Source organism: Rhamphochromis sp. 'chilingali', assembly GCF_963969265.1.
Source record: "Rhamphochromis sp. 'chilingali' genome assembly, chromosome: 19".
Classification (NCBI taxonomy): Eukaryota; Metazoa; Chordata; class Actinopteri; order Cichliformes; family Cichlidae; genus Rhamphochromis; species Rhamphochromis sp. 'chilingali'.
Genome location: NC_137946.1, coordinates 3254574 through 3281174, shown reverse-complemented (window position 1 = coordinate 3281174; position 26601 = coordinate 3254574). Strand labels below are relative to the sequence as shown.

Here is a 26601-nt window from a genome sequence, read left to right as displayed (position 1 = left end):
CATAAGATTTAGCTGCCTTGGCGGAGGTTTGCGCTCTTGTGCAAGTAGCATCATACATATAAGAGCACATGTGCATCACAGTATGAAGCAGCAGTCTCGCCTGTCTCCACCTGACTTTGTGCCGCGATGTCGATGGCTCAACGAAAGACTTTTCACAAGAGTAACGCAGAGCAGCCAACAAAGGGGCCAACCTTACTGCACTGCATTGTGAAAAACCTTATGCTCTATGGAGCCAATACAATTGGGCAATGAACCTCTCATTCTATAGATCAAACAGGCTCAGACAACACTTGATGGAGCCAGAGCTACCTCATCATCATACCCCCCCTCCTCTGACTCAATGACAAATGTCCCCACATTAGGAATGGCCACCTCGACTGTGCGCTGGCCAGGGGACTCATCCTCTGTGACCAGGTCAGGAGGGGGGGTTACGGGAGTGTTCATCTGGACCTCAGGCTCAGGGGAGATGGGAGGGGGAAGAGACTGGAGAGAAAATGGGACAGATGAAACAGGAACGATGGAGGACTGATGGAAACAGAAGGAACATTATATAGGGCAAAGGTGAAACAGGAAGAGGAAAAAAGTTTTAATAAAACGAGCTCATTTTATATCTCTGCATAAGACTTTTCTAAACTATGCAAGTAACTCTGAATCCTTGTTAAAACTCAGTGGGCACAGTTGTGGAAAAGTGGGGCAGAAAGTTGAATAAACATGACACAGCAGTGTTTCCCCTAGGTGGGAAATAATCTTTTTGAGTTGCTGTAATTGTTCCTCCTCTCAGTACTGGCTGTGGAAAATTTCTAAATGGCTTATTTTATGTAAAAATTCACACTACAGACTTCAGTGGGCCAAGATGTCAAGCAGGTATCATCCATGGTGCACTTTAGGGCTGCCACAAACGATTATTCTGATAGTCGACTAGTCACCGATTATTTTTGCGATTAGTCGACTAATCAGATCATCATCCACTGGACGTAAAACGTACAGCTTATTGCACCAGCAGCATCTGCTCTTATATAACTATCATTAGCTTACAGCTTTAAGTGTTTAAGGTCTGTGCTAACTAAAAATAAAGAAAAGATGAGAGTTTATTAAATTTTAATGACATTTGCAGATTGTTTCGATGAAGTTTAATAAACTCCTTGCTATCTAAAATATAACAGCACACCGGAGTATATTCTCGAGCATCTCACACTTCTGATAATCAGCTGTCTGCTTGACGTTTATTCAGCTGTGTAAAAACTATAACTTTAATCTCAGCCAAACCGATTCACTCAGGAACAAATAAAATACTGAAAAAGAACAAACAATAAATTTTTTAAGTTATTTAAGTGACTTATATATCATGTTTAACCTGAGTAGCGAAAGACGGCGGTGGGTTTGAAAACGATTTGCCGGGAGTCCGGTGTTCTCACGGCTCTAGGGCTCTAGTGAGCCTTGCCCCCGGCTAGCTATCGAGCTAGTGACTAACAGACGTCTCCGAAAACGTCGGAGCGCTTTTGAAAATATGTGGTGTCTTGATAAACTGAGCAGATATTTGAGGTTTACACAGCTACATTCTCGCCTAAAAATATGTTAAACGTTTATTTTGTGACCCAGAAAGAATAATAAGAGTAATATTAAAACTAACTAGCTGCTGCCATTGTTGGAAACTGAGCAGGGCCGCGCTATGAATTCTGGGACACAGCTTCTTCTTCTTCGGGGTTTAACGGCAGCTGGCATCCTTGTACATACAGTGCTGCCATCTTCTGTTTCAGTCCGTTATTACACTCTTAAATCCTGCTACTTATTCCTGCGTCTTTTGTGATCTTACAAAGCTTCAAATGATGTGTCAACTATTAAATCAGTCGTCGACGATTTTGATAGTCGACGTAATCGTGGCAGCCCTAGTGCACTTTACTTTAAGAAACTTAGTGAGCCTGTGAAAAATGCTTAACCTACCCATGTGATGCAGGGGCAGTAGAGTCCCACTGTACAAAAGCCATCCGACATTTATAAGCTAAATGCTCCTTTATGTTCACCAGCTGGTTTTTCTTCGTATCTGTGCAGCTTGGTGCTTGTATGTTTGGTATGGGGGAGGTTACAGTCTATTTTTTTTAAACCAACTGCCTGAGTGAACCAGGAGAACTAAACAGACCAGCGATGGCTCTTTGACTTCATCAAAATAAGCAACATATCTAACACAGAGGCATTCATGTGATCCACCGTTAATATGAAAGTACAGATTAAAGCAGTGTTTAAGTAACAGCTCTCGACTGACATAGCTTTTTGTTGAATACACATATGAATGTGACTTGTTTAGAATCAGAAAGCGCATGCATGACTTGTTGTGAGTCTTCTGTAATGTGTGTCTTTGCATGTTTTACATACAGCATTTAGTAACGCTTCAGGGCTCCTCTCCTCCTGTTCAGCAGCAGCCCTGGAGATGGCCCTCTCTGTGTCCTCCTGCAGGTGCTTGGAGTCATTCGTGGGTGATGGCTGCTCCATGTATTCAGGATCCTGCTGGGGAACTACAGAAGGAGCACACCACCATCATACAGAAGCAGCAACACTTCAGCACAGTCTAAGCGACAAAATCTGCAGTTCTTTTAATGGCCACTTCAGGCTGGCCTCAAAGCACATCAGTCTCCAATTAACAGCATTAAAAACACACTGACAGTGCAACAATACTTTCATGCTGCAACAAGCAAATAACAATGCAAGCATGTTGACTGAGAGCGCTTGTGTGTCTGTGTGTGATATACACTTGCACAACCAATAGAAACACAGAACGAGGTATATGTAGTATCTATCTGTAGGTATATGTATAAGATCGTGACACAGCAGAAGCAGAACACAAAGACCACCTCAACACAAATACTGGGTCACTCACTCAACCTAGTGGTTAGAGCAGGGCAAGCCAATCATGTGTGAAAGGACTTTAAAGCAGTGACACCTCTGCATCATTTCCTTATGTATATGACTCCATGCTTTTATTTTGGTGAGGTAACCAGAATGTGATTAAAAAGTGCTTTTACCTGAATAACAACAAATAACTATGCGTCACTGCCTAAGGGTGTATCCCATAATTCAGTACAACTGAAATACATGTACAGTTTTTTGTAATAACTCTATTCTGTTTTGCTATAAATATTGTATAATTTCACAGCGCACATTGCCAGCTCTTTTCCAGACTGTTTTACAACTCTTCAGGGAACAAAAGATTTTATATGTACTGCTGTTTCTTAATAAAGCATTCTACTCTCTATTGTGAGCGTTATGGCTCTGACCTGCATTGTCTGGAGGGCTGGACTCAATACTCATGGGCTGAGGGGAAGAGGAGGAAGTGGAAGTGCTGGATGCCGTGGAAGCAGCGGCGGCTGCTGCTGTGGCCAGTGCCAGCTTCTCCTGTTGGGCCTTGCGAGCCTGCATGATGTCCCACTCTTCAATCTCCTTATCAAACTGTTCATTATCCTCCTTCACATACTGCTTCAGGTCTGGCGGCAGTTTGTCCATGCCGCTGAGGATCTGCCCCGTTTCTTTGTCAAACTCCTCTGCAATGGAGAGTTAGGAAAAAGAAATATGAAGGTTTCCTAAATGTCTATTTGGGAATCAGTTCAGTTCAGAAGTATCAGGTGTAGCTTGGTCAAATCAGTATTTTGTGGCATAAAAGAATGTTTATTGTTTTATGAGCAAAGACAAACACATTTAGGTATCGATACAGAGAGAGGCTGATGACACAAAGTAATGTGATATAGAGCTCAAAACCCCCAAAGACAATCCAGCCAACATTCTGATACGAGTCACTTTTCTAATATGACAACCAAAAGAGAGATGCAAGCACCGGAGAAGAGTTCATTCTTACCTTCTGTGAGAAATGGCTTCTTGTCATTGATGTACATGAGACAGTAGGCACTAGCATTGCGGTAGCCTCCAAAAGAGTCCCTGACAAGCTCCTCCCAGGATGACTTTGTCACTGAAATATCATTGTACTTCATCCAGCAACGCTGATGTGGGTCATAGATGTAAGCCCAGTAGTGGCCTGCATTGGCCTGGCCTTCATGGACCAACACTGCGTGAAGCCGATATGGAACCTGCAGAAACGCAAACAAGGAAATGTGAGGGTTGGGTTTATTTTTACAAGTCAAGGTGAAAGGACTGGGTGCTCACCTGCATCATAGATTTGTCCGAGTACATCAGCTCAATGGTTCTGTGAATTCTGGTAATACTCCCCTGCAGATCTGGAAGTAGAGGATCATATACGACCTATTAGCATGTGCCAAAATAATGGCCAGCATAGCGGTAGACAGATCAATCACGCTGAAATATACTCGTGCTATCACAACTGAGTGCAAATGACTGGATACAGAAGGAGCATAGCCCTACCACGAGTGTCATTTTCCACTTCACTCCTCCAACGGTGCAAGCAGCCCTCAAGCACTCTTAACTCTTCTTCGGTGATGTGGCGTGGGGCAGGGTGCATGGGGAGGTCGGGGGGTAGACGGGACTGCGTGAAGGGCTTATGAATGGGTACTCTCTGCTGCTGGGCTGCAGAGGGAGCAGTGGCAGGACCTGACGCAAGGCCCGAGCTCTCCAGAGGAGGTAAGGAGTCTTGCTCAGCTGAGCTGCAGGGTTAGAAATGTAAACTTTATGACATCTCTAAATAAAAAAAAAAAGTTCACACTGCAGATATTTTATAGTTTGAAATGACAGCTACTGCAACAAAAAACAAAACCATAAGAATCAAATCAAAAATTCTAAATGGATAGTTTATTCCATGTCCCTACAGCCACATTTGTCAACAGGAGAGCCAGGCCCTCTGCCTCTAACCGTCTGGGCTCTCTCTTACAGTGAGAAACTCTCTTACACTGCCATTTTGCTCGACTTTGACGTCACATCATGTGTTGCGTGACACAGCCCTCTCTTGTATGTCCCACTTTCCATATATTTTCAAAAACTGTGGAAGGACTGGACAAGTTTGTTCTGGTAACTGTGACTGACTTAATGTGATAATATTAACCTTTTATCATGTTTTGTCCCATTTGTTTTTTGCACCATCTAATCTTCAACTCGTTCATCTTCACCTTCTTTGTACAAATCTGACACACACTTCAGGCTTTTTTTTTGTAAAACTCGCCTTGGTGGTGGCAGTTGTTGTCCTGTTGTTCCACCAGGGGGTGCTGATGTGTCAATATCTTCCACTGGGGAGGTACACACTGGTTTGCTGGAAGCAAACTCCATGGCATACTGGAGGACATCTGCCAGAGGAAACCTCTTGGGACCTGAGCCGTAACTCAGATACCTGAGAGAAAAACAGAGACGTAGCAGAGATGGAGGGAGGCAGACGGAGCAACAAAGTGGAAAGGGCAGAAGATGAAAGGGTGCAGTTTGAGTGAAAAATGACTGTGGCTGTCTGGCAAGTTCTGCTGACCTTGGCTGAATAATGGGGTATCAGTGGACAAGCCATACCTCTCCAGTCGCTGTTGGAGGAGCGTCAGATGCTCTTTCAGCCGTCTGATCTCCTCCCTCTTGATCCTGGTTATTTCCCTGTTCCTGTCCATGTACCTGACAACGCACACATATCACACCAGGAGCTTCAGGATTGCATATATATACACTAGAGGCTAACGGAGGTGGTAAAAAAGAAAGCCTGATTACGTTACCTATCCATGTAGAGCATAGAGGGGAACTCAAGCTTGTTGTGAATCTTCTCAGGACGTCCAAGTGCTTGGTTGAACTCAAATCTTGACAGTTCAAAGGTCAACACAGGAGGGAGTTCTGTGAACCAGTGCTGTAAGAAAATTGGATGTTAATGGATTTTGGTATTCAAAAACGATCGAATACAGACCCTCAGATACTCAGCAGCATCTGATGAACTGGAAATTTAAAGATCACATGTCATGTTCTCATTTTTAAAATCAGACATTGGATCTGTATCAGAATGTGAAATGTCCTGGAAAACAAACTGATCTATACTAACTTTGTGTTTCAAATACTTGAATGTATTTGTTCCCACATTAGAAATGGGGTACAATGTCATGCAAGATAAACAGGTTAGCTTGCCGTACTGTGATGCAAAGTAAAGCACTGTGTTGGAGGAAAATCTTTTTTGTCACGGTCTGCGGAGGCAGACCGTGCGGAAATGTGTGTGGTGGACCCAGGAGCGAACACAAGCGAGGATGCAGGAGTGGAGTTAAACAAAAGCGAGCCTTTTATTCTGGCTGATGAAAGGAACAAAACAGAGTGAGGGCAGCATAAGAGTAATAGTTCAAACAGAAACCTAAACTGGACATAAACTAAGGAAAAGCTATGGCTGGAGATACGGAACACAGGGGGTGGTAACACAGACGACGCGACACAGACTACATGAAACACAGAGACTAAATACACAAGAGGGATGATCAGGGGAAGTGGCCACACATGGGAACACAGCTGACACAGATAAACATAACAAGACATGGCAGGAGTAAACAACACTGACGGGAGACTGTCAAAGTAAAACAGGAAGTACACAGAGGTGCAAACAGGAGGAGAGAGAGAGCACGGGCATAGTGGGCTGGGGAAACATGGAATGAAACACAAGGAGGGGAGATGAGGGCTCACAGATACATAGAGGGGCACACAGGGGATAAAAGTCACAAGGGGAAGTCAAATAAGGAACAACACAACAGGACAACTCAGGAAACATGGCCTAAATAAGGAACGAAATACAAAAATACAAGAAACTAAGAATACTGGGCCCACATGGCCCAGGACCATGACATTTTTTCCCATGCTGAGCCATTGCAACCAATCTTAAGGGTTGTTAAATATATCTGAGTTTAATACAAATCCTTGGTTTTGAGGTTTTCTCTTGTCTAAGTTTATTATTTCCCTTCCCCGTGCCTTAAAGCCAGCTTTTGTCTGATTGGCTATTTCTACAAATAAAACAGCTTGTTGTGGCTTGAGATGACCAAGTTAGTTGGCTGAGACTACGTCCACACTAATGCGTTTTTGTTTGGCCTCCCGTCCACACTGAGACGGCGTTTTTGCTCATGGAAAACGCAGCGTTTTTAAAATGCTCTCAAAAACGCATACATTTGAAAACGGTGCTTTCACATCACAGTGTGGACAGAGAGACCGTAGAAAACCATGACACATTTTAGTCGAGTGATGCAGTCAAGTGACCAATTAAACTAAGATAGCGGAGGGCGTTACACAGCAGTTGTTTTGTTTGCTCTCAGTGTTGACAGCCCTATTAAAGATTAATATCAGTCTGTATGTGCTCCAGAGAGCTTTTCTTCAAATTCTTCAATTCTCACTCGCTTTTGCAACTTTGTACTTTTGTGTTACTCGCAGCAACAACTCCACCTCATTGTTAGTCTATTTAAAAAAAACGACTTCGCGCTTTCCTCAACATTTTGCCGCGACGTTTCAAAGAGCCGGAAAGTAAATAAACAGCAGAAGGAAATGGCACAGGTCGAATCGTCTCACGTTTCACGAGTGCGCAGTACTGGAAGGTAAGTGTTTTTGGCCGTTTCAATGTGGACGCACAACTCTGTGAAAACGACTGAAAACGACAGTGTGGATGCGGAGCATTTTCAGACGAAGTAGCCGTTTTCAAATCTATCTGGGCTAACGTGGACATAGCCTCAGTCACCAACTAACACATTGTGTGACTTTGCACTTCTCATCTCTCTTAAGTTAAGTAATCTGCAAACCCTGCTACTGTGTATGATGTGAATGGCATTGTCTCCTTTCATTTCCAATGCTGATGGCTGGTGTTTTTTCCAGAGGGCTGGGTGCCATACTCATCTGCAAACCTGCTGGCCTGATAATTAGCTGCTCCAGGCAGCTCTGGGACAGCGCAGTCAAGGCTACAGCTAAGCTGAGGTCAAACCCAAAATAGTACAGGTGTCACATAAGGGCAAATCAGAATCAGAAACTTTATTGTCATTGTCATGAGAGGTTAGCCCTTTGGAGAGGAGCCAGCACATAATCTCTTACTTTTAACCTGATTGCTTTCTCTGTGCCACTGAGAGGTGAAGATGGCAAATAGAATTGTGGAATATATATATTGATGCAAACATGTAAAGCAAATGTTTCATATGCAGGTGTTTTTATTTAATGTGGCTTTCCAAGATGGAAAGATCAGACGGATATTAGAGATTTTTTTGTGACGTATAAAACACTTTCTGATGGAAAACCAATCTAAATCTAAAGTTCTTCTGCGGGAGCTTAACTGTTAGCGAGCTCTGGCACTTACTTCTTGTCCAGACCTGGCAGAATTCTCTGCTGAGTGCAGGGACTCGATCTCACCCTCGATCATTGCTGCCTCAAGACACTCGTGTAGGTCCTTGAACCCGTTGACCTGCAAGGGGTACTGTCCAAACATCTCTGTGTTTTCAAATTTTTTACCTGTGGGATTGCACACATACAACAGACATGGACAGATGAGTGCACTTGAAAGAGCGTCTGAGAAAAACCAGAGTGCACACTAAGTGCCTATTGTGTGGCCTATGCCCCCAAAACGCAACAGTAGAGGTATGAACATCACTTTGCAATATCACTAACATGATTCAAAGTTATATCAAATTCCAATAATTACATCACTTCAGGGATTAACTGTGTTATTCTGTAATTACAGAAAGCAACAGTTTTTTATATTAAATACTGGCCCCGTACTGGGAACAGCAGGAAGTATGTAAATCTTTTATTTTCTTAATGCTTTGTATTTCCACCTTTGTTCTGGATCACAGACTGAATCCTCTTCAGTAAGCAGAATGTCAGTGCTGCACAAATTTCTGAAGGGATACTCGGCCATTGTTCAGACTGGTTTTGTTTTTTAAAATCTGCTATCTGACTCACTTTTTTTTGTCTTTTTGTCGCTATATGCTTCTCTTTAAATTGTATTAGAGTTCACTGGGGTGTTTATTAACTAGTAGCTCTGAATAGTGTGGCTGGTTTTGCATGCAGTGTTAGGAAAACATGTTTTGAGAATGTAGTGCAGCTCCACATCTTTCAGTTATGGAATTTTGGGAAAATAGTTTCAAACTGGAAATAACATAAACGTCAGAGAAAAAAAAAGTTATACTAAAATGTGAAAAAGCTAGACCACAAAGTGTACATAAAAGATGGATACTGTATTACCATAGAAGTAATCTCAACCAAAGAGCCACATCTTATTCCAAAGCATGGGCCATAATTTAATGACATACTCAATTAATGGAGCGCTATCATTTAAATTATAATACATAAATGTTTTAGCTATTGCTTAAGTCAGGTTGGTCACTTGCTTTAATAGTCTTCTGGTGCCAGATGTCATTTTATTAGGGAAGTGTCCATGATGAGTATATTATATTATCTCCCAACATTCTGCATTAAAGGTGTTGGAAATTTTAAAAGAAAGACAAAGGTGCATGGTACCTTTTATACTTCTTTACATCCGAGGTGATTTTTACTTGTTCAGCACCCACATCCTCACAGTGACTAGGGTGAGGAAGTGACTTTAAAAAAAAAAGGTGCAGGACTGGAGTTGCTAGGGGACATGCAGATGAGGCATTAAGGTCGTTTTGTGAACAGCAGAGTCCATGGGCCCAGCTTTTGGTGGCTCTGGGCCAGTACTGTCATGCGTAATAAGCACAATGTCAATCAGCCGTCGAGGTCTTCCACAATCAATGCAAACACTCTCCTCTTTTGCATGGATCACATCTCATTAAGACAAGGTCACCTTTCATTACTAGGGGCAAGGACTTGCTTTGCTTTGCGGCTGCTGCAATCAGACTATGCTAACACTGTATTTCTCTGTGATACGACCAAGTATGCCTCTTTTTTTCTCTTTATTGGTTTCAATTAAACACCCCGTCTCACCTTCATGGACCCCCACAGCAAGGAAACGACCATAGAAAAGTTCCACCATTGGGTTCTTTGGCTTCTCACCCTCCCTGGAGAAAAATCAGGATAATGTTACAGGCCTCACTTCTTCACATTTCATGTAAACAAGGAAATTTTTTTATTGTGCCCTTTAAAATATGTCACATTCTAATGTCGGAATCAGATTACACAATAATCAGCCTGATTATGACACAACCCACATGAAGAAAGCCGCTGATTTGGTTTGGGAACAAAAATGGCTGCTTTGTGCAACTGTTTACCTCAGCTGTTTGAGGAAAAAAGGGAACCCTTGTGACAGTGTTTTTGCTCATTCCCTACCGTTCAGCTCTCTAAACCTGACTCTAATAGTCTAATCTGTCATATCACTTGAAAACACTGTGTAGTCTGAGACCGGCACAACATCAGCAAGTCAGACAACCTGCCTGACTATGGGGTCACTGTTTCCACAGCAACCTCTGGATCCAGGTACAGCTGAGCTTACCTGTCTTCTTCTGCCTTCATCTGGAAGGCATCCTCCAACCAGTCCAGCAGCTTGTGGGTGAACTCACTAACATCCTGCTGTTGAGCGAAGCACAGATAAAGAGTAAACAAATAAAAGTACAGAAAACCAATAATATGGAGGTCATTCAAATCAATGTCATCTATCATCTGCGTGCACTTTGGATGTAAGAGCAGCAGTCTTATTGGAGAATCTCGCAACCTGGTGAACTTCAAAGGTAACCCGTATGCCTCGAGGGCACTCTCTGGTAGATATCAATGTCATCTAGTAATTCAGGTTAATGTCTATCCAGCCTGAGTAATACGAAGGAGAGACATGACTGATGAGCACACGGGCCATGAGGCTGACCTCAGTTAACCCCTGGCCTAGCAAGGATGTCTGCGTAAGAAGAACAAATGCACCGTTTCGTACATTTTATGCATGTCTATCACATTTCGTGGATGAACACACAAATCAGATAATTAATGGCCAATGTAACTTTTGTGGCAGACTTCAGAGGGGACGAAGAAGGTTAATAGTCACTAAATAAAGGCGGATAAGTGTTTGGGGTTTTCTTTCCCAAAATTCCCGACTGATGCAGTTAATACTATAATACTATTGCCGCCAGCGTTAATCTCGTTAAACTGACGTTAACGCCATAACCGCATTAACGCGGCAAATTTCCATTAGCGAGTTATTGCGGATCGCTGACAGCACTATATAATAAATTAATACTTTTATTAATATTCATCAGGAAAAGGGTGGCGTGCCCACTCCGGGTCAGGGACAAGACCCTGCCCCAAGTGGAGGAGTTTAAGTATCTCGGGGTCTTGTTCACCAGTGATGGGAGATCGGCAGATGGATCAGTGATGTGGACACTGTACCAGTCTGCTGTGGTGAAGAGGGAGCTGAGTGTAAAAGCGAAGCTCTCAATTTACCGGTCAATCTATGCACCTACCCTCACCTATAGTCACGAGCTGTGGGTAGTGACCGAAAGAACGAGATTGCGAATACAAACGGCGGAAATGAGCTTCCTCCGAAAGGTGGCTGGCCTCTCCCTTAGAGATAGGTTGAGAAGTTCGGCCATTCGGGAGGGGCTCAGAGTAGAGCCGCTGCTCCTCCACAGCCAGTTGAGGTGGTTCGGGCATCTGACAAGGATACCTCCTGGGCGCGGTTTTCCGGGCATGTCCCACCGGGAGGAGGCCCCGGGGCAGACCCAGGACATGCTGGAGAGATTAGATCTCTCGGCTGGCCTGGGAACGCCTTGGTGTTCCCCCGGATAAGCTTTGGAGAGGGAGGTCTGGGCTTCTCTGCTTGGGCTGCTGCCCCCGCGACCCGGCCCCGGATAAGCGGAAGAAAATGGATGGATGGATGGATGGATACTTTCATTATTCACAAAAACATTATCTGCCAAGCCATAGTTTTATGTCAGAGCTTCACATGTAACTGACACTTGGAGCTCAGATGTATTTGTGCAAGCTCAGCAGTTCATTCCTAGACTAATTCATCATAATCATCATCAAATAAGAGACAAAAAGAGGGGGATATTTCTGCTACTACTGTATGGAGGATATTAGTGCTAATGTAATGGCAGGATCCTCTGCTGCCTGGTGGTATTGGCATCGATCAGATGCCAATAATAAGATGAATGGACTATGGAAGCAATCGCCCAACTCTAATGCCTGACATCTAGGGTGACTGCTAACACCGCCCAAACTTTTGGGACTCCAAACGTTAGTCAACAGTAGCCTGCCTCCGTAAAGTGGAACTGAGAATTACTCTAAGTAATTTGTATTTGCATATTTATCACAATTACACATTTGAGATGCTTAAACTAATTTTAATATTAGTAGACGTTAACCTGATGAAGCACAAAATGTAGTTTTTAAATGATGATTTCATTTATTAAGGGAAAGAAAGCTATGTTAGCCTACCTGATCCTGCATGGACAAAGTTGTTGCCCATAAACCTAAATGTGCCACCCTTACCCCAAGAACTGCAAGAAAATGTTTGTGATAACTGACAATGAATCGGTCACATCGCTGTGGAGGAATTTTGGTCCACTATCTCAGACTGAAGTCTGGACTTTGACTAGGCCACTCCAAAAACTTAATTTCATGTGTTTTTTTAAGGTGGACTTGCAGGTGTGTTATGGATCATTGTCCTGCTGTACAACCCAAGAACACTCAGGGTACAAACTGATAACTGGACATTTCCTTTCAGACTTTTCTGGTAAAGAGCAGAATTCATGGTTCCGTCAATAACAGCAAGTCGTCCAGGTCCTGAACATCCTGGTCCAGGTAAAGCAGCCCCACACCATCACACTACTCCAACCATGTTTTCTGCTGGTAAGAGGTTTTTGGGGTTTTTTCCAGATGAAATACTGTATCAATTTTCTGCCAGGTGTAACAGAGCTCAGACCTTCCAAAAAGTGCAATATTCATCTCGTCAGTCGACAGAATTTAATTTTGTTACGCGGGTCATTCCTGAGAAGGTTCACCACTGTTCGACATTTTCTCCATTTATGGATAACGGCACTGGCAAAGCCTTAAACTCAGCTGTCCAAAAATGTGGTTAATTACAGTTCTTTCATGATTTAACAAAGGGGGCAATTACCTTTTCACTTGCCAGGTAGACTTAGCTAGCTTTTCCCTTAATACATGAAATCATTATTTAAAGGTTTTTGCATTTACTCTGGTTATCTTAATCTTTAATGCTCTGAAACGTGTAAATTTGACAATTTTGCAAGAAAACATGCAAATAGTTTTTCACAGCACCGTAAAATTTGAAAAATGCTTTCAGTCGCTTTGATTCGATGGACTAAGAACATAATCTCTGACCTCCTTGCAAAAAAGGTCTTTTCATTGGAGTGCTATTCTGCAAAGCAGGTTGTAACAGAAAGAGGCTTACCTGCTGTGAGTCACTCGACTTAAAGGCATCTTTGAGGATTTCCACAGCTCGTGATGGATCTACATATTTCCTCTTAGAGCCCACCATGAGAGAGAAAAGGTTCCTCAGCTCCTGCATGAAGGGCAGGTTCCTGTGCTCCTGGACAAAGAATACAATCCGTGTCAACAATTGAGTGGATCAAACTTACTGAAGACAAGCAATCTAGGTCATAAACAAAAGGCATCTTCTCAATTATTATTAAAAAATGAAGGCAAAGCTAAAGTATCAAAAGTATGTTTCCATTAATATCCAAAAACGAATGCTAGGTGTCATTTTAAATGAATGGAGAGACTAAACTGGCTTTGATATCCATGTTTTTAAGATAAGATAAGATAAGATAGAACTTTATTAATCCCTCGGGTGGGTTCCTCTGGGAAATTCGACTTCCAAAAAAAGCACAGCAACGACCGAAGTTACAGTTACAGAATTGTTATATATATATATATATATATATATATATATATATATATATATATATATATATATATATATATATATATATATATATATATATATATATATATATATATATATATATATATATATATATATATATATATATATATACACACACACACACACACACACACACACACACATATATATAAATACAGAGACAAATATAAATAAAATATACAAAGGGGATAAATAGAATAAATAGGAATAAAAAATAAAAATACAAGTGAATTGCACATTTCAAGTATTGAGTCTATTGCACTGTTGACTATTTACAAAAAGTATTGCACAAGGGGCAGCACGGTGGCACGGTGGTTAGCACTGTTGCCGCACAGCAAGAAGGTCCTGAGTTCAATTCCAACATCAGGCCGGGGTCTTTCTGTGTGGAGTTTGCATGTTCTCCCCGTGTTTGTGTGGGTTCTCTCCGGGTACTCCGGCTTCCTCCCACCGTCCAAAGACATGCAGCTTGTGGGGATAGGTTAATTGGATAATCCAAATTGTCACTAGGTGTGAATGTGCGAATGAATGTGAGTGCGAATGATTGTCTGTCCCTGTGTGTTGGCCCTGCGACAGACTGGCGACCTGTCCAGGGTGTACCCTGCCTCTCGCCCTATGTTCCTTTTGTTCCTTTTCAAGCGTTGTTTATTTCTGTCAGGCACTTGACATAATGCGGCATAACTGAGCTGCAGTTTGAATAAAACTGTAATATTTTAGTAATATTTTAGTAATCTGTCAATTACCTCTAATTAGCTGCTATGCCAAGCTATGCTAAGCTAGTTAGTGTTCCACCCTCTGACACGCTGCTGACATGTGGTCAACATCAAAACAACACAGCAGTGGCCAAAACAAAACTCTGAGGTTTCAAATACTGAGAAGGCTTCATTGGAGCCATCTTCTACCGTTCTTTTAAAATTTACATTTTAATATTACTCAACATAGGTTTGTGTTCATGCATATTATTTTAAATATATATATTTTTTGACTTTGTAATAGTTTCAACTGTGTTTTTCATAACATGTCAAAACACAGAGAAAATACATACAATCTTTAAGTAAAGAAATTATACATACAGACTTTGAGTTCCTTATCTTTAACATCAGCAATGACAGCGCAGTGACATAATGCCAACAAGATGCAGGGTTTGAAAGCAGACTACAAAAAGCTCACTTGTTTTTTTGTTCAGGGATGTTTATGTAAAGATTAGATTCCAGCCTGTAGCAATGTAGCACTAAAGCAAAAGGTCAGTGATTAAAACAGAGGGAAGTGAGATGAAGGGATGACCACCCCAAACTATGCTTCTAGAGCAGAGGCTTAGACCAGATTAGCAACAGCCGACTAAACCTACGGTGAGGGCTCTGTAAGAAAAAGGTGTGAAGACATCCTGGGAACTACACTGCTAGTACATCGGTGTGTGTGTGACAAGATGAATTTGAAACAATTAATTATTTTTTTTAAAAAAGCTGCTGGATCAATCATAACACATCTGCTCTGCATGCTGATCTCTATCCTGGCAGATAAATACCAAGACTTCAAACATTTCACGCCAGTCGGCACTTCTTACAGCTTGCTAGCAGTCAGTTAAGTTAACTGTCAGGGGGCAAAATGATAAGCTGGAGTGACCTTAGGGCACGATCGCCAGCTGTTGAATGATGGCAAATGTTTCTAAGAAGGTCAAACCCTCAGAGCTAAAGCACTGCTAGCTGTGACAGGCTGTAGTGGCACTGCTATTATATAAATGGGATATGAAGCAGGGCAGTCAACTGAACTTGAAAGCCTTGGACGACATCATGCACAGACTTAATAATCGGTGCTTCGCTTTACCCTGTCGGATCTGAAGAGGTAGGGCTCTCACCTTTTGATTACGAGGCAGGTCGTGGACTCTGGCTGGCGGTGAGTAATTGAGCACCAGCCTCTGGAACTCGAGCAAGTTGAACAGAGACTTGAGGTTGAAGAAGGATGAAGAAAAATGAGTGAAATCTTGCATACAGGAAGGTATGTATTACTGATGACAAATCTGCAATATCTGTGTGACGCTGTCGTATCAATATGCACCAAAATCTCTGAGGACTGTTTCCAGCATATAGTTGAATTTATACCACAAAGAATTAAAGAAGCTATGAAGCCAAACGGGCTTCTAACTCAATATTAACAAGGTACACCTAATAAAGTGGCCAGTCAGTGTACACTTCTATGATAAGCTGATTTATCCATGAATGTCTTTTGCATTTGTCACACAGAAAAAGTTTTACAACAAGAATTTGACTAAATCTAGTAAACATTTAAGAATATTATGTGATTAATATTAATAAGACACAGCCTGTAAGTACTTAAATATGTAAAACAAACATTTACCATGGAAGGGAATGGGATATACTCATACCCTTTATTCCTTTTTTCATATATGTTATTACTATAGAGACAAGAACATGGTCTATCAGAGATATCATATTTCATCTATAATTATTTTCCCCTTTCATCCTCATCCTCTTCTACCTCTGAGACCGTTTCCCTCCACTGCTGGAATCACTTTCAGCTCACCATTAAATTATATTAGTGAGCTGAATTATATTAGCAACAAGACAGAAAAAATGACTTTGGTTAAAATTATGGATCACAAGTATGTTGCTTTGCCTAGTGAGATTTACAAATTTCACCTGCAAATTGTGCTTAACTAGGTGAAAACGATTTAACGTTTCACCAGAATGGCGATTCCCTCTAAAAGAAACCACATTTGGTTCACATAATAGAATTTAATGTTTTATTAATTCAGAAAACCTGTAAATAAACTGACAACTGATCTGTATTTGCCTGACGTGGCTTCAAATCTTTGTCATTACACAGAAGCTTTAGCAGTGAGCCGACTCCTTGGGTCACGTTGGGTTTATTTTCTACAACTTCCTAAATAAACAAATGCTTTCATTGAAAGCTCAAGTTGTTTACAGTTACATTCTGACTTCCCTTCCAGCTATCATGGCCCACCCCATTAAATACTGTGATAAAAGACACTAAAGAGGAAACGGTCACATCAGATTCTGGTGCGACTTGTTACAAATATGAAAACTATAAATATTGCAGAGCACGCAGCAAATTTATTGATGCTTTGTAAATGCATTTTTTTAATTAAAAGCCATTATAAATGTTTCTTTTTTTTTTTTTTTTTAAAGTCCACTGGAGCTCTTTGAACATAAAACATTATCATAATTTGAATTTAGAAAAGAGAAACTTGTTTACTCCTGTTCTTCTAACTGCAGTGGTGTCAGGTTTAAGGAGTACCTTCTACTCCACAGTAGGGGTAAGATTAAACACTGGTGCCAAGCACCATGTGATAGTGTATCCAATGTTGATCTACCATATTTCACCTTAGGTCACATTTTACCACTCAGTTCCCAGCATACAAGAAGCTGGGTCTTGTTGACATATTCTTGCACCCAGCATTAAGGATTTAGACTCTTTAACAGTCTATTCACTCCTACTTAAGCTGACTGCTGCAGATTACAGCAGTGATATTTGCTTCATAAGCAGGGATGCATTAAGGAATCTCAAGGCCAAGAACTCAAAAGCCTTCATAAATCTCCTTTAGCAAAAACAATTTTAAAAAAAGTTAATAAATAGCAGTAAAAGAAACAGCAAAGAGTCCAGCTGACAAACAAAAAGGGCTTTCAATTTGAAACAATCCTGTTCACTTGCTTTTGAGCCCTCAGGAAGTACATGTGTCCACTTGTGTGTGCCTACCTGAATGACCGCGCTGAACCAGCAGGTATTGCCGACATTTTTCAGACCCACAGGGCAGTTGTCTATCCTCTTCCTGTCGTGTGGGTTGGGTGAGTCGCTCCATACCTCTGTGTGAGTGCGCTTCAGACTCGCTTTGTTTTCTGCTATACTGGCCTCCAAAACTCTGGAAAAGCAGGAAGGAAATAAAAACAAGATGGAGGGAATGAACTTGTGTGTGGGTCACTACATCACCTGCTGCTGGTTATTTACTCTGCATCTCCCAAAAGGTCAAATTTCTTTCGCTCTACTCATCTGCTAAAAAACTGTCAGACAACAGAAAGGCTCATCCTGATGGCCACTGTGCTTCAGTTGAACTGGGGTTTAAAATGCAAAATAACCTCCACATACTTATTACATAGTAGCGGACCATCAAGTACCATTCTGGATGGTGGCCAAAAATATATAAATAATAAAACAAAATTATTGGTCAAATAGTCACTGCAGTATTACTCCTGAGAAATAGACGGGTTGTGTAACGCATGAATTTTCTCTCTGATATAAATTATTTACTATTAAACAGATAACATATGCTGCAAAGACACAGCAACTATTTGACCTGACCTAGTTCTATTTATTACAACGGGGATCATGTGTTTCACAATACAAGAGTAAGTATAGTACTTTCATACTTCTTCTCTTGGCTCTTGACGGAGGCGGTCGCACTTTCTTTCCTGCTTGGCTTCTCATGTCTATTGTATAGTCTCGCTTATTCTCTAACCCTAAGAGAGTCTCCCAGACTTGTTCTCTAAAAACCTAAAGAAGAATTATGGATTTGATCAACTGGTCCCTTAATGAAATTGACAACTCCTGGGAGAGCCCGATTGTCCTGCGGAGACGTTTGCTGCCGGATACTCGATGGTCGGTTGCGTCAGGTGTCTGGAGACACTCTTGATGGAGGACATTAAACGACATCTACCAATTCGGAACCATGATAACAGAGTTCTGGCTGACTGGAGCTGGCTCGGACCGGGCTTATCGAAGAACAAGAAGCAGCTACAGCTGTTCAAAATTCCACAAGGCTGGCCGACATGATAGACGATGGGCAGGGCTGTGAGTACTCAGACTGTGTTTTTGAACGCAATATGGATAAGATCTTGGAGAAGCTCATGGCTCTGCTATATGGATAACATCTTTAGGAAGAACAACAGGAATTGAGAGACCTGTGACCAGTGACGGACATTAGACCAATTGTAAAATTGGATGCAGTTTGTTCACACTAACCAAAACAACTACCATCTTCATCTCATGCGGCCCCCCTGGCACCAGCTGGATGCTCAAGGCAAAAGCTGACAGGAATAAAAATTCTCCTTTAGATAATAAGACTGTGGTGTGACTTTCTCCCTCCTCATTCAAGGCCCCTTGCGTCGACCGAAGATTGTTGACTTTTGCCTAACCGGGCGAAGGGACACTTTCTCTTGGCTGAACACGGAACACACACACACACACACACACACACACACACACTCCTACGCACACATATGCATGTACACTGACACAGACCTACACTCACCCCCCACCCCCTTCAAATGCCTTCGAAGCTTATGTCTTCTATGTAGTGAGTTTCCCACGCGTGGGACTAATAAAGGTTATCTTATCTTCATCACACTCAGGGAAAAGATAGAGACCGTGTGGGTGAAGTAAAGTGTGGATTTCTTAAAATATCGTTTCCTGTCAAAGTTGTTGTCAGTCGCTGATACCTGCTGATGGCCTGCTCTTCATCAGTGATGCCCGTCTCCCTGAATGCCCGGTTGGATTCCTCCAAGCTGAGGGCAATGGCCCTCTGCAAGTCATCTTTATCATCTCCAGTCAGGTCAATCACGTCTGCATCAACAAAGCACACACAACAGCAATTTGGTTTGGATCAACACTAACATGCAACCATCATTTACACTCTGGATACTTAGTGTCCTGGACTAAAACTTTGTGTTGGTCAAGTGTGGTGTGTTGAATAACACAATAATGATGTGAAACATGCCATTTTAATACAGATATCCAAGTTTCTCACACATTTAAATTCTAATTATGACAGGGTCCGGATACATGTGCACGTGTAACAGGAGGCAAATGTATGCTCTATTATATTAGTTATATGTTAACAACATTCATGAAATGCTCATTTTGCCAACTGAATCAGCCAGCTACCCATCCAGTGACAACCCTTGACCCGCAGACATAGTCCAACCACACTGGTAGCTGGTGCAGGGTCTGGGTATAGAGCATCTCCAGGGCTATTCAAGACTACTGTAGCAAGTATAGTCGTGGAATATGGACTTGGAGACAGTCCAGCCATGCTATGAGAGACTGGAAAAAATCCAAGTTGAATGATATGAAGGACTGCAACAGCAGTAACTTGTTCAGCAAATCATGTGATGAAGCAACCAAAGATGAGAAAGGGATGCTTGTTAGCAGTGACTGAAATTTGAAAATAAGAACAGGATTGTTTACAAGTGCATCAAAATGCTAAAATCCCCTTAAGTTAAATATACTTGATTAGCTTAGTCAGCTCTTAATTTATGTGAGTGTTGAAGTGAGCATGTCTACTTGTGGGACCACTGGATGTTGACGTGCTGTTCTGAAACTATAACAGCACCAAAACTTGAACCAAGCTACTCACTCGTGTCTGCCTGGCTGCCCACGCTGATGTATCTGTCGCTGGCCACCTGGGATGTCTGGTAGTAAGTGGTCTCATCTTGTTGAGGAACCTTGGCATTCTTCTCTGTCAGAAAGGCCACGGCTTCACCCAGGTCTCCATTACTCACCTGCAGCAACAGCATGTTTAGGTTAATGTCTCCATGCAATTTAAAGAAAATTATTAGCTGCAGGGAAAGACTAGAGAACCTCAAAAATGCCTGCATTTAATACAAAGTAAAACTTTGCTCTGGGAGAAATGACTGCACAGTGTAACTTGTGTCAACAGTCCCATTAGAATAAACTGACTGAGTTTAAGACAGAAAACTCTCACATTTCCCACTGAAAAAATATCTACTGTAAACACACAATATCCCTGACTTTTCCAGTTTTTAGCCTGTGTTTCAAAATGTACCTGCAGGGCCTGCTGAAGCAACTGTACATCTGTGGTGCCTGTGACCTCCCTCAACTGGTTCAGTAGTGTCTGCTGGTGCTGTTGAAGAAGAAAAATCATCAAGAGGGTGTTGATAACAGAGCCTGAAAATGATGGAAACTATATTTTACAGGTCCAACTTCTTCTTCTTCTTCTTCAAAACACAAAAACCCCGTCACTGGCTTTCCCCCCTTAACTGGGATGAAAAGCCAGCAACTCAGTTAAATCAATAAATAACTTACTCTTAACTCATAAGAATGTACAGAAGTGTATTGGCAGCTAGATGATTTACAAAAAGCACAGCATGTTAATCAATCCCATCTAAGGGTATATGGGAAGGCTCGATATTTAGTGGGAGTTGTTTAATCATTTAATGATTTTATCATAATGGTCTCCGGGAAATTGTAGTTGGCATCTTTCAGTGTCCCTGCCACTTCATGGATAAAATGATTAAGAAAAAAAAATAGGCAGATTAACAATAACAAAATTATTCATTAGCTGGATTCCTCGGGGGAGGGCACAGACAAACATTGCACTAGCTGTCCACACCGTTCCTCAGAGACCGATTCAAATTATCAGGAGTGTTTAACTACCTTGAGCGCTCCTATCGCTCACCTGGTTGAGCAGGTAACACATATGCAGGAAGCCTGCAGGAGCATGGTTTTGACTCTGTCCCTTACCATTCACTGTTTCACAGTCCCATGTACTCTCGACTACGCTGTCCAATAAAAGGTAAAAAAAAAAAAAAAAGGCCAGCCCAATTAAAGAAAAAAGTGTTTAACTGAGCATTGATTAATCAATAACAACCACAGCCACACCAAAGTCACTTTTGCCTCACATTAAATGATCTTGAACAGTTCTCTTACATGATATTAGGCTAACAGCTGCAGTCAGGACACTATTTATGTAGACTGTATTATAGTAGTAATAATAATTACAAAATTAATAATACGCTGTCTGTCTATCTATAGATGGATAGTCTATTACAGACAGACAGATGCAATTCTTTAACTCAAATATAGTAACTTTTTAAAACTCAAAGTTCAAAAACGATTTTTAGTTATTTTCTGCTGGACCTTGCTGCAGCCCCCTAAACAAAAAAAACAACAACTTCCCACTATAAGTCTGCTTTCATTTGATTGGCTGCCTCTTGAAAACAACAACAGCAGGTGGTTGGAGCTTTGGCGTGTGCCTAAGACCACATCAGGCAAGGTTTCTGGATTGTGTTTGTTGCAGTAACGACACAGTGTGAAAGGCAGTGCACCTGTGGTAAATGAAATTATTAATATCATGTAAATTTTGTAACGATAAACAACTTGAACATCCGATACAGACGTCATAAGTCTTGACTGAGAGGTCTACAGACTGTAGCTTTCACAGGTGGAACAGGCGACTGACAAGAATATTCGTTTAAAGGGCTCTTTCATGATTTAGGACTCATTATTGTATGTTATTTACACACTATAAGCTAATTGCACAACAAACACCCATGGCAACGTTGTGCACCACCTATGCGAAAAACATTTCTAAACACTTTCAATGGTGTTGCTCCAGCTACGACACAAAAAGCAGTGAAAAAGAGTGATGTCTGGGAGCACGGCATATCACAAAGCAGCAGGTGTTCTGAGCTATGCTGTTGCACAGTAAACAAACCAGGACAACAACTCCAATTACCAAAAATACTGAATTCTTAATCTTAGATATCAGAGCTGGAAAGCTTGTTGATGCATCGTATACTAATACCATGTAGTTGTGTTTTTGTAACTGCAATACACTACAGGAAGCTATGGGGGCAGTATCACCTCTATCGTCTGCCAAGACTGCACTCAGTACTAACGAAGAAGGACATAGCCTGAGCAGCAAGACAGGAGGAGAGAGAATTTAAAAAATGTGAAAGCATTTAACAGAAAACTAAGAGCTAAATGCAGACTGTGCAAAGTGGAACTTTCCTAACATGACAGCACTACTGCAGTGCACGAGTGTATCAAACACCAGCACCATGGAGCTGTGACCTCGAATGTGAATGGGTCCATTTTAGTGTGTCGCGTTGATACTTTGTTTATGTTAATATTGTACAGTTGGAAACTTCCCCGGATGATGGTTGCTAAACGAACCCCATTTCAGTTTAGTTAGCTAATGAGTGAAATGCGATAGTAAACCATTAAACAGGAGTAGTTACGCTGTCTCTTTGTTTTTGTTTTTTCTCATATTAATGTTAGCGTTTATTCTGAATAATAAACCTCTTCCACCTAATGTTAGGTAGTTAATCTGAGGGTTGGACAACACCACCTAATTATATACATATAATCAAATACACTGTTTAACTGGCATTAAACACTACACCATCTGAAAAACACACTGGTCATGGTCTTTTCTGATTCTGTTTGGTTGTTTTACTAGTATTAAGCAAAAGCGTATAGATGAATTTGCCCTGTAAAGAGGCTCATGCACCTCTCAAATGGAAGTCATGACAGAAAGCATCTTTAGCAGGTTTTCAGCAGCTGGGAACATCATCTCAAAGATAAGAGCAAGCCTCACTCCAGAGCATGTCCACTGCAATCGTGAATTCATGCACTGACTCATCTGTAAGTTATGGAAACGTGTTATTTTAGACTGAGAAAAAATCTTTTTGATTTAATTTGAAGCTTTATTTGACCTTATGGACAGAAACCATTTTATTTTCCTATTTGCACTTTAAATACTTTTTGTTTAAATACCACTAACACTTTAATTTGCATTATCCTTACTAATTTCATTTGTATTCTGACACTTCTATTGAGTAATGTTAAAGATACATTCAAATTCATATGTTTCCTGAATGATTATTTTCATTTGCTGTGGGACGAGACAACAGGGTGATACTGACAGGTGGGCAGACCTGAGCAGGTGAGGTACTGGAGTCTAGAACAGGAGGTTTTTTGCCCACAGGAAGCAGAGATAAGAGTTCTTGAAATAATTGCTGACTAATTAACAAATTGAATCATCATCAGAATGCATGATGATCAAAAGTAGGGCTGTGCCATATCATGACATCCAAAATAACCCAAAAGTTTCAAAGTGTTAATCAGGTATTATATACTTCTACGTAAACATTTCCAAACACTACAAAGTCTACTTGTGTGCCTACATTTGCTCTGTCACTACTATTGTCTATAATGCTGCTGGTAACTTGTAGCAACAGATTCACACTTCAGATTAGGTAGTGTGTCATCAATGACTGCAGCTCCTTAGAAAAGGAGGATGGAAAACTCCCCTCACTTGGTTTCTAGTAATAAATGCTACTGCCTGAAGGCTGCAAACACCAATAAACTTAGGTTTGTTTTTTCCTGTGTCGTCATATAATTACCACAAATTTCACTGAAATGTCATGATAGACAGCTCTAAGACTAAGGCTGTTCAGTAAAAAACCTCAGATTTGCACCAGCCATATCTTATTATCCTCAAGTAAGATACTCACTTCCTCCAGCTCTAAGGAGGTTTTTCTCTACAAGGCTGGAGGCTTAACTTCTGTTTCTGATGGATGTTATGTGATTTTCCCTGTGCTTCTGTCAACCCTCAAGAGTAAATGTTTTTGCAGAGTCAGTCAATGTAGAGAATGAAGGAAAGTTAACACCTTGCAGCAACAGAATATACAACAAGTCCAATTTGCCTGCAATAACCTTTCAAGTTTATAAAACGAGAATACGCAGCTGACAGGAATACACGCTTCCTATCAATCTTCTAGAGGAAGTGATACTCTGACTTTTGGCCTGTCACTACAGAGAACAACTAATCTTACTTAAGCTTAACAAGTACTAACATGCGAGGACCAATGTCTAAAATAAAACATGAGTCAGAAACTGCTCATATGCTTCCTCACACCCGCTTCAGTTGTCATAACATTTAAACAATATTTGTAAGTCCACAGTGAAGACAGCTTTTCTCTAAGGCTTCTGTTACAGCAGGCCTGTTGTGAATGGTAAGGCATGGTGAGTGGTAAAGAAAGCACTGATACAAAGGTAGTCGTAGTGCGGTGGCTCATGCACCTATCCTAATCTAATGAAAACAGAGCTTCTGAAAAGGTTGTCCCAGAGTGAAAACCTTAGGAAGCTCTCATTTCTGTGTTTACATATGGATAAGGAAAATGAAGCTCTTGTCTTGCATTCCTTAAAAACCTATGCACCTGTCTTTTTTTGACGTAAGAACTCTGTACCTTGTTTTTGTTGTTCCCGTTAGGCTTTTGACTGGCTGACATTTCACCACCTGTTGCTATGGCATAACCATGACATCCGGTTGTTCAGTCTGACGTCACTAGCCGTGTCTGGGTCTAAACTCCGCTGCAGGTCCATATATCAAACGATCACTATGGCATTACTGAGAGTTGAAAAACTGTCTAAAGTCTTTCATCTTTAATAAAATGATCAGCGTTCTGCTCTACCAGGTGTAACAATTGAGTTTAACATCCAGGCATCCATGAAAACGGAATTTATGACATTTAACGGAGTTAGAAGTTAGCAGGGAGTTAGCTCGCTAGCTTCTATCTAAATATAATATAGCATGTCCTGACTGCGGGGTTTTGGAAACAAATTAAAACGTACAGCTCTGCTGTCACTTCCAGCATAAATGAAGACAGAAAACTAAACAGCAGTGACGTTTGTAGGGTTACTGAAGTTGGGCTAGCTGGTATATAATGATGTGCTACGTGACCGCTAGCGACACAGCTATGTTAGCATAATATAAACAAGCTAACTTTTTTTCCACTCGATAAAAGTTAACGTGAGTGTTCTCGGTGGTCAGAAACAAATGTAATCGCATGGCAGGATGCTGTAAAAGGACCAAACTTCAGCCAGGAGAACAACTGAGATAATCCATCCACAATACGAGGTTAGTCATTCATATACTGCTGCATGGGCTGGGCTGTAGCTACATCCTAAGGTTTTAAAAACTGAGCTTAAATAAATGATTAGCGGTAATAAAAGCCGAGGGAGGTCAACAGTGATCACTGACTGTTTTAGGAGCTTTTTGAGATCAAATAGAAGAAAATACATAACATTAAACATGTTAACAACACAAAAGCCATATTAAACGCAGACTACTTTAGACCCGGAAGTAGGATTCGTCGCGTCATCACTGAACAACCGGATTGTTCCTTTGCATTTTCACATGGATGTAGATTCTTTTGAAAATGAAAGCAGAAAATCCTTGTTTAAAAACAAAAAGATACCTATGTACATGTGGAAGCAGCCCAGGACAAGAAATGTGAAGGAAGTTGCACCTGTGACAGATATGGGCCAAGACTACCACAAGAACAGTTGCTCAGACACGCACACACGTTTTAAAGCAGATTTTTTTTTGTTTTTTTTAGGGGGGGGGACACAACCAAAAATGAAGAAAAGAAATTGTACAGACAGGATCAGAAGTCTTTTCAAATTTTCTCATCTTGCTATCTACAGGTCTCTGCATGAAAACCAGCACCACACCCTGAGTGTTGATGGAGCACAACTGACTACAGCGATATCCCAAAACACACTACTCTGCTTTCAAAACAAATCAGACCCAAACTACTTTATACATATACTCCAATCAGAATCAGCAGAAACCCTACATATTTATTAACACAAGACAAACAATCTATTACAGTTAGGGCTGCAACGATTAGTCGACTAGTCACGATTACGTCGACTATCAAAATCGTCGACGACTAATTTAATAGTCGACGCCTCGTTTGAAGCTTTGTAAGATCACAAAAGACGCAGGAATAAGTAGTAGGATTTAAGAGTGTAATAACGGACTGAAACAGAAGATGGTAGCACTGCACGTACAAGGATGCCAGCTGCCGTTAAACCCCGAAGAAGTAGCTCTGTCCCAGAATTCATAGCGCAGCCCAGCTCAGTTTCCAACTGTCACTGTCGCTACCCGAGCCGTAGCGGAAACCCGATCAGTACCCCGCATGCGCAAATCTTACGTCACTTCCTCTCTTTGCCAACATTGCGACATTCAATATATTTGAATGACACGGTTAGCGCCCAGTTAGCTCCTAGCATTTCTCAACAGC

The 26601-nt window shown here is 41.3% G+C and overlaps 1 protein-coding gene across 5 annotated transcripts in view; it reads right to left on the bottom strand.

Annotated features, from left to right (window-relative positions):
* The window catches only part of usp25 (ubiquitin specific peptidase 25), a 38196-nt gene that overhangs the window by 8631 nt on the left and 2964 nt on the right, over window positions 1-26601 (bottom strand). For 2 of the 5 annotated variants that reach the window (XM_080867421.1, XM_080867422.1), the window contains exons 2-18: window positions 20550-20627; window positions 20121-20265; window positions 19204-19327; window positions 17468-17630; window positions 15588-15674; window positions 13241-13378; window positions 10334-10410; window positions 9829-9902; window positions 8225-8376; window positions 5643-5770; window positions 5449-5544; window positions 5117-5281; window positions 4366-4604; window positions 4150-4220; window positions 3845-4073; window positions 3270-3533; window positions 2371-2510 (exon numbers count right to left, since the gene is read on the bottom strand). In XM_080867421.1, coding sequence (XP_080723547.1) covers window positions 2371-2510; window positions 3270-3533; window positions 3845-4073; window positions 4150-4220; window positions 4366-4604; window positions 5117-5281; window positions 5449-5544; window positions 5643-5770; window positions 8225-8376; window positions 9829-9902; window positions 10334-10410; window positions 13241-13378; window positions 15588-15674; window positions 17468-17630; window positions 19204-19327; window positions 20121-20265; window positions 20550-20627 — 2370 coding nt within the window. Of the gene's footprint in view, window positions 1-309; window positions 484-2370; window positions 2511-3269; window positions 3534-3844; window positions 4074-4149; window positions 4221-4365; window positions 4605-5116; window positions 5282-5448; window positions 5545-5642; window positions 5771-8224; window positions 8377-9828; window positions 9903-10333; window positions 10411-13240; window positions 13379-15587; window positions 15675-17467; window positions 17631-19203; window positions 19328-20120; window positions 20266-20549; window positions 20628-26601 lie in introns of all 5 variants that reach the window. The other 3 variants (XM_080867419.1, XM_080867420.1, XM_080867423.1) reach the window with 3 other exon arrangements.